The 13,794-nt window shown below is 46.8% G+C and overlaps 1 protein-coding gene across 1 annotated transcript in view; it reads left to right on the forward strand.

Moving 5' to 3' along the window:
* Positions 1–710: 710 nt before the first annotated feature.
* The window catches only part of LOC311279378 (protocadherin-11 Y-linked-like), a gene marked incomplete at its 5' end in the record, with an annotated part of 35,290 nt that continues 22,206 nt past the window's right edge, over positions 711–13,794 (forward strand). The window contains 11 exons of the mRNA XM_084390831.1: positions 711–737; positions 778–951; positions 8,386–8,511; positions 8,610–8,861; positions 8,968–9,066; positions 9,589–9,761; positions 9,881–10,029; positions 11,519–11,826; positions 12,163–12,273; positions 13,026–13,217; positions 13,332–13,429. Of these exons, the coding sequence (XP_084246957.1) occupies positions 711–737; positions 778–951; positions 8,386–8,511; positions 8,610–8,861; positions 8,968–9,066; positions 9,589–9,761; positions 9,881–10,029; positions 11,519–11,826; positions 12,163–12,273; positions 13,026–13,217; positions 13,332–13,429 (1,709 nt within the window). The remainder of the gene's footprint in view (positions 738–777; positions 952–8,385; positions 8,512–8,609; positions 8,862–8,967; positions 9,067–9,588; positions 9,762–9,880; positions 10,030–11,518; positions 11,827–12,162; positions 12,274–13,025; positions 13,218–13,331; positions 13,430–13,794) is intronic.

The following is a 13,794-nucleotide window of genomic DNA, read 5'->3' on the forward strand; positions in this document are numbered from 1 at the left end:
CCTGTAGCCTTTCCTATGGTTTCACTTGTTAAACCTTTAACTGGTGTTACCTTGAACGTTTAAACACGAGTTTTATCCATAATGACAGACGAAACGGTAAGAAAACTGTTTCTCCCTTTTTTCCTATACACGAACTACTTCAAGTTCAATCTTCCGCCCCAAAGTGGGCGTAACCATTAAAGAAACAGAACACAAATTAGCCTGTACATCAGAAAACATAGGAAATAGTACTGATATATATATAGATATATATAAAATAAACACAGGAAATATCAGAATTACCTCTGAAAAAAAGATACAAATATGATATCTTCAGTTAGTGCTTGAAATCAACACTCCAAGCAAACAATAGGCTACTATATACAAATTATTGAAATATTAAATTGGCTCTTACAGATATTAAATCTGATAATATAGAAAATTCCACCAAACTATTGTCAAGCACAGTAATTGTGATAAAACAAGCACTTTACACTGCTAATAACACACTTCTATTTGAATAAAGAAATATAGTCATATTCTATATGAAGTTTCTGATAATAACACAGCAAATATCCACATTTCTGTTCCAGCCTTTCCAAATGAATATCAGAGTAACTTTGACATTGATCAAAACAGTGGAGTCATTTCTGTGACAACGGCACTAGACAGAGAGGAAGTCGACCAGATAAATGTTCACATACAGGTATCAGACGTTTCTGAAGACATTCATGAATCTGAAGAGGTTTCAGGATTGTGTTTGTTTATATTTTCTATTCATGATTTCCTTATAAACAGGCAACTCAGAAGGATGATGCCCGTAAAACTGCTAACACTGTGGTGTCCGTCACCATTGAGGATGTGAATGACAACCCTCCAAAATTTGACCAGGATGAGTACACCGTATCTATTCTGGAAAATTCACCACCGGATCAGTTTGTGCTTCAGATTAGAGTCACTGATCCAGACCTGGTACAGTTCCTGAAAACATCACTGTCTGTTTGTAAAGTAGATCAAATAAACACACAAATAAAAAATACAGACTTGCAAACACTAAAATGGTGAACCATTTTTAAACACCAAAAATGATGATCCAATCATCCAGAGCTCCCAAAAACTTAAAAACACTAAGCGACCGTTTAGCAAAATTATGATTTTATTAACAAAGTTCGGGAGGAGCACGTTCAGATAATTAACACAAGTGGAGAGCACTCAGCAATCAATGGTAAGAGGTATATACACTCAGCAGTCTCACCACAATCCATTGACAATTTTGCAGCATACCCTTCTCCGCGCTTCTAGTCCTAAACACTTACATACGGGGGAGTACTCTGGGTTCGGGCCGAACTCCGAGCCCTCCCCCCGGACAGCACGCCAAATACGCATTAAACTTTACCCCCTCAAATTGTATGTAAGTGTTAACTCGTGAAACTCTAGCACCCACCCATTAATAAATTCGAACACCTTAACAAGTAATTCCCCAACTGCTCAGAACACTTTAGAAATGGTTAAGAAATGCAAGTATTCAAGGCATAACACTTGAAGTATATAACTTTTTGACTGTATTAAAGCACGAAAATTTCCTAATATGTTTGCAGAGATTTAGGAAAAATGCTAAGTTCACATACTCGTGTCTCCTATCAACAACGCTACAGCCAGTTATTCTACTTTGAAATGTGCGTTCCGCATCAGAACGTCTCGGTTACGGATGTAACCCTCGTTCCCTGAGTGGGAACGGAGACGTTACGTCGGATGACGACGATTGGGGTTTCGCTTAGAAGCCTATCACCTTCGAGTATTAGAAAACGAGCCAATGGCAATGAAATGCCATGGGTCTGCGGAATTTGCATAGCGTAACTCCGCCCGCCGCAGGGGGTATATAAGGAAGTACGCGGCACAATGCAGACATGCCTTCGCTGAGGAGCCGAGACTGGCCCCAGGCGTTTTTCAGCGGTACAGCGGAAGTGGCAGGAAGACGTAACGTCTCCGTTCCCACTCAGGGAACGAGGGTTACATCCGTAACCGAGACGTTCCCTTTCGTGGTCACTCCGAGTTACGTCGGATGACGACGATTGGGGTTCCAGTCTAATCACGCCACCTCGGCTGTCTTCCAGTGCCCTGCGTAAGTCTGAGCTCCCTGTTGTGAGGCTAGCACGAACGAAGGAGTCCTACTTAACACAGGGATACCAAGGTACACTGGGGAGCATATCTCCAGGGAGAAGTATGCAATTACGCCCAGCCATTGATGGGGGGGACTTAGAATACACATATGGCCAGAGGCTGCATATGGAAGAACACTGGGGTGTCCAGCCGCAGGTGGAATTTTAAACCCCAGGGGTGGCAAGGGTGGCTTGCCAAGGGAAAGACACACGCTCACAAGGAGACTTACAGCGGAATACCCATGTGGGGGTCGCCCAGAGGGGGGACCATGCACATGGTGGCACCTAGTCAAGCGCAAAGCTGAGTATGGAATTTGGCATAACTCAGGCGTTGACGTCAGCAGTGCTGGAGGAAACTCAGAGCTTATCAGACTCACCTGAGGAAAATATCGCACGTATCCCGTCCGTGGAGAGGAATGGCGAGCAAGCGAAGACACCTGAGCAGAATCTAGCACCGGCTGGTTGAAGCGAGTACATGAGAAGAAACTGGCTCTACTCGGAGATTATAGAATCTCGCGAATGTGTTGGGTGTCGCCCAGCCTGCAGCTCTACAAATGTCTGTTAGCGAGGCGCCATGCGCTAGAGCCCAAGAGGAAGGCACACTACGTGTGGAGTGGGCTTTCACACCAAGGGGGCACGGACGACCTTGCTGTTGGTATGCCAAAGCAATGGTATCCACTATCCAGTGTGATAACCTTTGCTTTGAGAGAGCCTTTCCCTTCAGCTTCCCACCATGACAGACAAAGAGCTGGTCTGAGGTCCTGAAGCACTGCGTTCTGTCTACATAGGCACGGAGGGCGCGTACTGGACAGAGCAGTGCCAAGGCTGGGTCTGCCTCCTCCAAGGGCAGCGCTTGCAGGTTCACTACCTGGTCTCAAAAGGGTGTGGTAGGAACCTTGGGCACATATCCAAGCCGGGGTCTCAGGATCACGTGAGAGTCAGCCGGCCCGAATTCCAGGCACGCTTCGTCAACCGAGAATGCCTGCAGGTCCCCTACCCTCTTGATGGAGGCCAATGCAACCAGGAGCGCTGTCTTCATTGACAGGAACTTAAGCTCCACTGATTGCAAAGGCTCAAAGGGAGCACTCTGCAGGGCAGTTAGAACCACTGAGAGGTCCCAAGAGGGAACGAGGGGAGGACGAGGAGGATTTAGTCTCCTCGCTCCCCTCAGGAACCTGACGATCAGGTCGTGCTTTCCCAGAGACTTACCATCAACTGCTTCGTGATGTGCGGCAATGGCGGCAACATACACTTTCAGGGTGGAGGGAGACAGCCTTCGCTCCAACCCTTCTTGCAGGAAGGAAAGCACGACACTGATCGGGCATTTCGTGGGTTCTTGATGTTTAGAAGAACACCAGTTGACGAAGAGGTTCCACTTCAACGCATAGGCATGTCTCGTGGACGATGCTCTAGCGGAAGTGATGGTAGCCACCACCGCAGGTGGTAGGGTACTCAAACCTGCCTCGTCCCGTCCAGGAGCCACACGTGGAGGCTCCAAAGATCGGGACGAGGGTGCCATAAGGTGCCCCGTCCCTGAGAAAGGAGGTCCTTCCTCAGAGGAATTGGCCAGGGAGGTGCTGTCGCGAGGAGTACTAGTTCGGAGAACCAGGTCCGGTTGGGCCAATACGGGGCAACCAAAATGACCTGCTCCTCGTCCTCCCTGATCTTGCGCAAGGTCTGCGCAAGAAGGCTCACTGGGGGAAACGCATACTTGCGTAGGCCCCGCGGCCAGCTGTGCGCCAGTGCATCCGTGCCGAGCGTGCCCTCGGTCAGGGAATAAAACAGGTCGCAGTGGGACGAGTCGTGGGAGGCAAACAGGTCTACCTGTGCGTCGCCGAACTGATCCCAAATCAGCTGGACCGTCCGGGGATGGAGTCGCCATTCTCCAGCGAGAGGCCGAACTCGAGACAGCTCGTCGGCCGCCTGGTTTAGGTGTCCCGGGATATAAATGGCTCGAAGCGACCTCAGATGCCTCTGACTCCATATGAGGAGGTGGCGAGCGAGTTGCGACATACGGCGGGAGCGTAGACCACCTTGATGGTTGATGTACGCTACTGTTGCGGTATTGTCTGATCGGACTAGTACGTGCTGGCCCCTGAGCAACGCCCGGAAGCGGTGCAGGGCGAGACGTACAGCCAGCAACTCGAGGCAATTGACATGCCAAAGGCGCTGGGGTCCTGTCCAGGAGCCCGCGGCAGCATGACCATTGCACATGGCGCCCCAGCCCGTGTTGGAGGCATCTGTTGATACAACAACATGCCGGGAAACTCGTTCTAAGGGCACTCCGGCCCGTAGAAAACTGAGGTTCGCCCACGGGGTGAAGGTCTGACGGCAGGCTGGAGTCACTGGGACTTGGAGCGTGCCGTGTTGCCATGCCCACCTCGGGACTCGATCGCGAAGCCAAAGCTGAAGCGGTCTCATATGAAGCAATCCCAGCGGCGTTACTGCGGCTGCGGATGCCATATGCCCCAGGAGCCTCTGAAAAAGTTTCAGTGGAACCGCACTCTTGCCCTCGAACTGACGAAGACAAGTCAGCAGTGACTGCGCGCGCTCGCTCGTAAGCTGCGCGCACATGGCGACCGAGTCGATCTCCATACCGAGAAAAGAGATCCTCTGCACGGGGCAGAGTTTGCTCTTCTCCCAGTTGACCCGAAGGCCCAGACGAGCTAGGTGCCGGAGCACTAGGTCCCTGTGTTCGCAAACCTGGTCTCGAGAGTGAGCTAGGATCAGCCAGTCGTCGAGATAGTTCAGGATGCGAACCCCGTGTTCCCGGAGGGGAACAAGGGCTGCCTCGACGACCTTCGTAAAGACGCGAGGAGACAGGGCTAGCCCGAAAGGGAGAACCGCGTACTGGTATGCCTGCCCCTCGAAAGCAAACCGTAGAAACGGTCTGTGTCGAGGTAAAATGGAGACATGGAAGTAGGCGTCCTTCAGGTCGATCGCTGCAAACCAATCCTGCGGCCGCACACACTGGAGGATGTGTTTGGCCGTTAACATCTTGAACGGCAGCCTGTGAAGGGAGCGGTTCAAGACGCGTAGGTCGAGGATTGGCCGTAACCCACCGGACTTCTTGGGTACAATGAAGTAAGGGCTGTAGAAGCCGGACTTCATCTCGGCTGGAGGGACAATCTCGATCGCACCCTTCGCCAGCAGGGTGGCGACCTCCGCTCTCATGACAGGGGCATTGCCACCGATCATAGTGAAGCGGACTCCCCTGAAGCGGGGAGGAGATCGCGCGAACTGAATCGCGTAGCCGAGCCTGATGGTTCTCGCGACCCAGCGGGACAGTCTGGGAAGCTCTAGCCAGGCCTCCAGAAAGTGCACCAGCGGGGTCATACGAACCACAGACGTACCGTCGGTGGGGCAGCGAGGCGGAATGACCGGCACCGGCGAGGGTGGCATAGCGGCCCTGTGCGGGGGCACGGTCATTAACCGCGTCCTGCCAGAGGAGGCCAGGGGAGGGCGCGCGTCCCACGGGGGCGTGCTCTGGCAGGGGTCTGGCGACAGAGGGGGATGAGAGGAGCGAGGCCCGTGGGCGGCGCGTGCTGTCATCCCGCACCTCTGGGACAGAGGAGGGCGGCAGTGGCGGGACCCGAGGGTGGCGCGCACTGCGGCCCTCGGGCTCTGTGGGCTCAGGATTGGGGATTTCGATTCTGTCTTTAACCACATTAGGGTGCTGCCCGTCGTGGGACGAGCAGCGGGGAGTGGAGAACAAAAGATTCTCCCCCGGCCCTCCACCGGGGGAAGGAGTGGCCCTGCTACCACCTCCTGAACAGAAAAGAAAGCCAATCCTGAGCTGCCCGTCTCAGGAGCGCCGCTTAGCCTGGCGTTTAGCGGGCGGCGGGGCTGGAGAGGGCTGTGGCGCCTTCCTGCGGCTTCCTCCACGACGCGACCCCGATGACTGCTGCTGGGGCCGTGCGGGAGGGGCGGGAGCCGCAGGAGGGCGCCCTCGGCGGCGAGCAGGCTGAGGACTCTGAACCGGTGGCTTAGCAGCAACAGCACGCCGGGGCAGAATGTGTTTAATGGCCTCAGTCTGCTTCTGAGCAGTCGAGAACTGTTGGGCAAAGTCCTCGACTGCACCGCCGAAAAGGCCGGCCTGGGATATGGGAGCGTTGAGCAGACGAGTCCGCTCAGGCTCACGCATATCGGCCAGGTTCAGCCACAGGTGTCTCTCCTGGACCACAGCTGTGGACATCACCAAACCCAGGGAGCGCGCGGTCACTTTCGTCGCCCGGAGAGCGAGGTCAGTGGCGGCGCGCAGCTCATCAAAGAGCCCTGGGTCTGTCCTACCCTCGTGCATGTCACGGAGCATCTTGGCCTGGTAGACCTGTAAGATGGCCATGGCATGCAGTGAAGCAGCTGCCTGTCCCGCCGCTCTGTAAGATTTCGCCACCATAGTAGACGAGAATCTACAGGCCTTGGAAGGGTGCTTTGGATCACCACGTGATGAAGCGCTTGCCGGACACAGCTGCATCGCGACAGAACGTTCAACCGTGGGAATCCCAGTGTACCCACAAGCATCAGCTTTATCGAGGGGAGGAAAGGCGGAGAAAGCCGACGAACGATCACGAGAAGACATGGGAGCCTTCCAGGACCGCGTGACTTCCTCATGCACTTCCGGGAAGAAAGGAATTGGGGTTGGGCGGCGACGGGTGTCAGCGGCCGCTCCCAAAAACCAATCGTCCAGCCGCGAGCGCACTGGATCAGGTGGCGGGGACCACTCAACACCAATGGCCGCGGCTGCCCGGGAAAGCATGGCGGTCAGCTCGGGATCAGACTCGGGCAACGCTGGCACGCCCGAGGGCGGCAACGCAGCCGAATCCTCACTTCCCGAGGACTCGCGCCCACCTTGTGATGCCGCGATCGACATAGTATCTTCCTCTGGAGCTCCAAACGAGACGCGCTGGGGCTCCGAAGAGGGACCAGCGGTCTCAGTCTGAACACTCGCGGGTACCACTGCTGAAGAGGGGTGTGTGGACCGCGGACGTGTCAGCGGTATGTCCCACACAGTCACCCTCAGGTCACCCCGGCCACCAGCCGAAGTACTAACCCTCTCGGAGTCAGTAGATCGGGGTGTGGGTAGGGGGACTCTCGCTCTGGTGAGCTCATTGAGTCTCGACCGCAGCATGGAGATGGTCATGTTCCCGCAGTGAGAACATGAGTCATCCATGAACGCTGCTTTAGCGTGATCAACGCCCAAACACGCTAAGCAGTGTTCATGCCCATCAGAGAAAAATATCTCGCGACCGCAACCAGAAGTGCACGGGCGAGGCATCTTTAAAAAGACGTGCCGCGTGCAAGCTCTTTTTGTGAGAGGATAAACTCCGCGGATGCTGAAGCGAACAGGGAGAAACACACTAACTGTCAGATCACTGAACAGACCAGCAGGGTAGTGAGCACTCGCTGAAATCGCCGTCACACCAACACCGGAGAGTTCGCTCGTCTCGAAGGTAAGAGAAGACTAACTCAGAATATTTGGCTTGCAGGAGTGGAGAAGTTCTCGGCTCCGAAGCGAAAGCATGTCTGCATTGTGCCGCGTACTTCCTTATATACCCCCTGCGGCGGGCGGAGTTACGCTATGCAAATTCCACAGACCCATGGCATTTCATTGCCATTGGCTCGTTTTCTAATACTCGAAGGTGATAGGCTTCTAAGCGAAACCCCAATCGTCGTCATCCGACGTAACTCGGAGTGACCACGAAAGGGAACTGTTTTTGTTTTGGTCTGAGAGTGATTTCGCTGCCGATTTACCCAATAGTATTTTGACACTCTGGGTTTATCAGTTATCAGAAAACACAACGTATTATAGCCATGGAAGTCAGCAAACAAACTAGGTCAGAAATAGCTGATTTTACCCGAACTAAAAAAACTCGGCATCCATCTAAGAAGCTCTATGTCCAGAGGCATATTAAAACATGGATAAATCAACTCATCAACTCACACTGTAAGGCTCGTCACCTTCCATTGTCAGTTGTGCTCACTTCTGTTGCGTGTCCTCCTCAATCTGGCAACCCGGGAGCATCAAGTCTGAGGAGTGGACGAGAGAAACAACCCTCTCCAATATTTTGAATTTGGACTACAGTACCCATTTCAACCGCTAGCTGTCAATACTACATACTGCACCTTTAAAACTCTCTTCAAACTTAAACTGATATAGCTGATATAAACTTCCATTTAAGGTTTTGTTAAGCCAGCATTCAAAGTTTGATTTGATGTACTTACCTTATCTAGTTTTCTCTCTGATCAGGGTGGGTTCTCTAAAGGTCACTTTATCATGGATAACAGTACCTTCGTTATCAACAGTCAAGGAGTAATATCACTCCGGAGCGACGCTACCTTGGATAGAGAAACTGTAGACAATTACATCATACAGGTACAAAGCAATCACATTCATTTCTTAAATCCAACTATTTACAAAATGTTCAGGATTACTATTCATTCTGAACGGGATGCTTGCATTGTCTTTCTCAGGTTGTAGCTGTAGACCAGCCTGTCAATGGTTTAAGCTCCACAGCTCAGGTCATCATCACTGTTCTGGACGTCAACGACAACAACCCACAATTCCTTCCTCTCCCAGAGCCCATTGAGATTCAGGAAGGTGCGTACACACCCTCATCACCTGGAGAGGTGTGCAAAATCTCAGCCACAGACGCTGACATTGGAGACAACGGTCGTGTCACCATCACTACTTCCTCACACAGTGAAATATTCAGATTCAGAGAGGTGAGGGGACTTATGAGAAAGGCAGCTGTCACTGTGCCTACAGTAAATTATATCATAACTTTATAAATATGAAATTGTAAAAAAAACGCTTATTTCATTCCTTCAGGATGGGACTCTCCTAGCCATTGAGGAACTGGATCGGGAGACACAGGATGTGTATGATGTGGTCATTGTTGCTGTGGACCATGCAATCCCACAGAGAAATGTACAGTAATAATATCTATTTATTTGATGTAAACATGTGTAGTTCAATTCAATTTGCGATTGGAACATTCTGTGGCATTTCCTCATCTGGAAGGTTGTAAAGGGTTTTATCTGTCTGCCAGCATACAAAGTTTGTAAAAGTGATTCCAAGGAAGAACTAGTTGACTGATTGGCCATAGCTTCATGGAATATAAACTTTGAAAGATTTTCCCAATTTAGTTTGAGCCGTTGTTTAAGTAGCATTACAACCTTGAGCACACCTGCACATTCATTTTGTCCTAAAGGTTATATTTCAGTTTAATTTTTTATTTATCTATCCCTAAATGACACACAAACATGCAAAAAGAAGCTGCAGTATGTTCTGGATTTTATGCAGATATTCAAAAATCTGGCTACCTGATACTAGTTCAATCCGTACAAGTTAATTACTGTTAATTCCAGACATTAAGTTAGATACTAGACACTGCAAATATAAACTTTTGGTCTGTAATACGAAAGGTTTGTTTGGGATCATTTTCTGCAGAACATCACCACAGTGAGGGTCAGTATCACAGATGTCAATGACAACGCTCCAGTTTTCAGCTCTGACACCTACAGGAAAAGCATTCGGGTTAAAGACGCCAAGGTTGGAGATGTGCTGCTGACGCTCTCGGCCACAGATAAAGATGCTGGAAACAACGCGCTAATTAGTTACAGGTAAGCTTAAGCTAACTAAACTTCCATTTCATTAGGATCAATAACATGAAGGCTAAACAATGAACACCCTTACCTACATCACTCCTTAAGACAGATGCATGAATGTTGTTTTTCTGTAGTTTCTCTGAAGACTCCTCAATGGTCGCATTGGATGCTGAAACAGGAGTCATCACTTTGACCTCTGACCTTAGCGACGTCACAGAAGACACGCTGCTAACCCTCACTGCTATAGCGACAGATCAAGGAACACCACCAGAATCTGATGAAGGTTTGGGCTTCATAACTTTGTTGTTCTTCCTTAGGAGCTCTATCTATCTCTCTAGTGCAGTGTGTTCTCACCTAAATACTGTAAATATGTCCACAAAGAGGCAGAAAAATGCTAGCTCTAATGTAGTACTACTAGTGTTAATGCAGTTTATGCCAGCACAAAACATTTTAAAACTGGGGGGCCATTTCACATGATTGGCAATTACATATAGAGCTACAATAGTCTCAAAATGAAAAATTTAAACAAAATATGATTCACAAATGCGTACAATTTACAAACTCATAATTCTTATTCACAAAACATATGTAAATGCACAACTAAATTTACATTCACTAAATAAAAAAAAAGCAATTCATAAATACAAGTATCTTATGTTTTTACGTGTACAAATTGATTGTTGAATCTGCATTTGCAAATCGTGTGTATGTGTGTATTACTTTAGGGCTTTTGGTCTATTTTGTTTAGATTTCAGCACAAATTGTTCTGTAATCTGCTAAAACACTGCCTGCACAGTCATTCAAATCTAAAGTGAGCCCTGCATCTTGTGCTACAACTTCAGACATCTATAGCCTCTTCAATATCTCCTTCTTTAACAAATCTCAAGAACATCTCCCAAATTTCGTAAAATTAAGAAGACTTCACCTTGATCACATATGTAAGCTTCTCAAGGGCCAAACTGGATATATCAAGTTTTTCAGCCAAAGTCCAAGGGAAGGACAATTTGTATTCTTCCAGCAAAGGGCAATTGAACGCCTGGCTTGTAGTAGGCACAAATCCACCAGTTTTTTCTTTTTGACAGGCAGAGAGTAATTCTCCACATAGACACCCAATACACATATTACTGGGCTTAAAGAAATAGGAGTAGTTATAAATTGAGATACATACTGAGTCACTTTACTCGAAAACTTTTGTACCTCACCACATTCCCACACACAATGAAAAAATGTACCTTGGAAACCTCGTCTTTTATTTTCAGAATTTTCTTTATGATTCTGTACCAGTATATTATATAATTGGGTAATTCGCCCTTTACTGAAACAGTCTTGTGTGGAAAAGGTTTCCGGTGTGGATAATGAAGGGAGTTGCACAGAATTCTTTAGTTTCGAAAAAATAAAACTTCTAAGCTGCAGGTATTTAAAAAAATGTTTCCGGGGTATTTGAAACTTTGATACCAGATTGTCAAATGACATTAAAATATTGTCTTCATTAAAGTCCATCAATCTAACTATTCCCTTATTCAACCAGTTTAAACCCCATATCATTTTTAGCTGGAGTGAAATATTCATTCCCACAAATCAGGGAGAAGCAAAACAACAATGGGGCCTCTCCGAGAAATGTATGAACTTCATACCAGATCATAATGGTATTCTTTACAAATGGGTTATGGTACATTTGTGTCCCAAACGTGTGCCCTTGGTTTGCATGTAAGAATCAACCTGACCTCAATAGAATTAACATGTCAAAACTAACATCTTTCTTCTCTCTGTAGCTGAAGTCTTGATCTACTTCGAAATTGCCTCTCTCCCTGAGAGTGTGAGTTTTGAAAGCTCCTCCTACAACTTCACAATAAAGGAGAATGAACCTGAGGCCTCAACAGTGGGCAAGGTCAAGGCATTAACAGGAAGTCCAGTGGTTACGGTCAGCTATAACATGAAGTCACACAAGCATGTCTTCTCTGTGGATGGTGAGGGAACCATAAAAGCTCTCAGACCGCTGGACAAGGAGGAAGAGGAGTGGTTCATCCTCACAGTAGAAGCCATAGACTCCAGAACTCCTCCAAACACTGCAGAGACAACGGTACTATCCTTACTTTAAACTAAGGCCAGAAACAAACTTTACACAAGTGCACAATTTATGTTAATGCATAGTGTATTTTGTTAAAATGTATGTTAATGCCCACTGTATCCCCCATTAAAGCAACATTGCATTTGCATTCTGACACATTTAAGAATGCAATGACACAAGTTGTGCAGTTATAAGTGTTTACGTTCTCATACTTACCTAGAGTATGTTTTTACTCTTACTCTTAAAGTCTTACTCTTCAAGCACGTCAAAGTCAAAAGTTTCTCTTCTTAAAAGAAAGTTGCCACAGGGCTCATTTATATTTGTATTTTGTTCTCTCACAATCTTCAGGTCAGCGTTCAGGTTGAGAACGTGAATGAGGCTCCTGTGTTTGATGCTGAAATATATAAAGCAGAGATTTTCAGTATCTCTCCATACAAATTCCCTATAGTGAAGGTCCAGGTAAGTGTGGCATAGACATCAGATATTAATGAAGTGGATGTAGTCAGATCTATTTTGTAATAAGTGGTGTTCACTAAGGCAAACATCACTGTTTCTGTTGTTATTGCTCATACTAAAGGGCTAGTGATTTGTTCAAACCCTTAACCCTAAGTAATACATTTCGACATGCAACTCATCCCATGCCATCTGAGGAGATATATGTGCTGGTATTTTTCAAAGTGATCAGACTTACTTTTTTTCTCCTGGCATATAAAATGTTGATGTCTGAAATGTTTCCCCCAAAGCAGTTGAGCCACTCTTAGAAAAAAGTTATATACAGAACCCTTGACTCAATTTTAAAGAACCCTTTATACTAAAAAAAAAATATCTCAAATGATTGAATAATACTTTCATGTTTAATGGATTATTAAAAATGTTTCTAGTGGTAATATATGTTTACGAGCTGTTTAATTCATAAAATCTAATTAAGGTTAAAAATCAATTAAAATTAAATCCATAAAATGACCCCATGATGGGAACCTTAGATATATGAAGTGCCTGGCAGAAACTTTTAAGGTTCTAGATAGAAGAGTGCTATCTGTAAAAATATTACTGAACAGTGAACTTACTAAATGAAAGTACATAACCAAGCTAATTGTTGTTAATAGTTGTTAATAAACTTGATTTTTTAATCACAATTGATTTCATTATTTTTTTTATTTTATTTTTTGTCTTCACGTAACTGGTTGAAATGTGGTTGAAATGTCCCTCAGGCATCGGACCCTGATGTGGGCGAGAGCTCAGAACTGCAGTATTCCCTGCAGGAGTCCACAACTCTGCTGGATGTGGAGGCAAGCACTGGTCAGGTCTACGTACTGGATGTATCCAAATTTGGAGACAATCTGTTCACCTTTCATGTTAAAGCCACTGATAAACATGGGCTGTTCACGACTACAACAGTACAGGTGAGCAGAAACAGAGAAAAAAAAGAGAAAAAAGAGTTTCAAATGACCAATGACATTTTTATTGAGAAGAGAACACCTTTACAAAGACGGACTTCTTGTGTTTGCCACCTGTAGATCGAAGTAAAACAAAGTGTACATCATGACAGCGTCTCAGTAATCTCCTTAAACCGGCCCGTATACATAGTGGATAAGATGATACCAGAGATGGAAGAGTGAGTAATCTCTGTTCGTTACTGAAACATGTTATTGAGACAGAATAAGAGCATTTCTATTTGTGAAGTGCTAATGTGTTTTGAGCTAAGAGGAAACATGTTTAAGGATTAATTGACCCAAAACTAAATTTAAAAATGAATTATTTTACTCACCCTCATGGGATTCCTAACCTGTGTGTCCTGCTATGTTTTCAAAGAAAATATTCATACAGTTCTTTCCCACAAAAAAAAACATAATAAAAAAATAGTCCATATGACATTTCCAAGTCTAAGTCACCTTGTCTGTAGAAAAGACTGAAATTTACACCATTATTTACTGAAAAGCTTCCCTTCTAGTGAGTTAAGTCAGGTGTCAAATTATAGAA

This window comes from Rutilus rutilus (genome assembly GCF_951802725.1).
Source record: "Rutilus rutilus genome assembly, chromosome: 2".
NCBI classification, from domain to species: Eukaryota; Metazoa; Chordata; class Actinopteri; order Cypriniformes; family Leuciscidae; genus Rutilus; species Rutilus rutilus.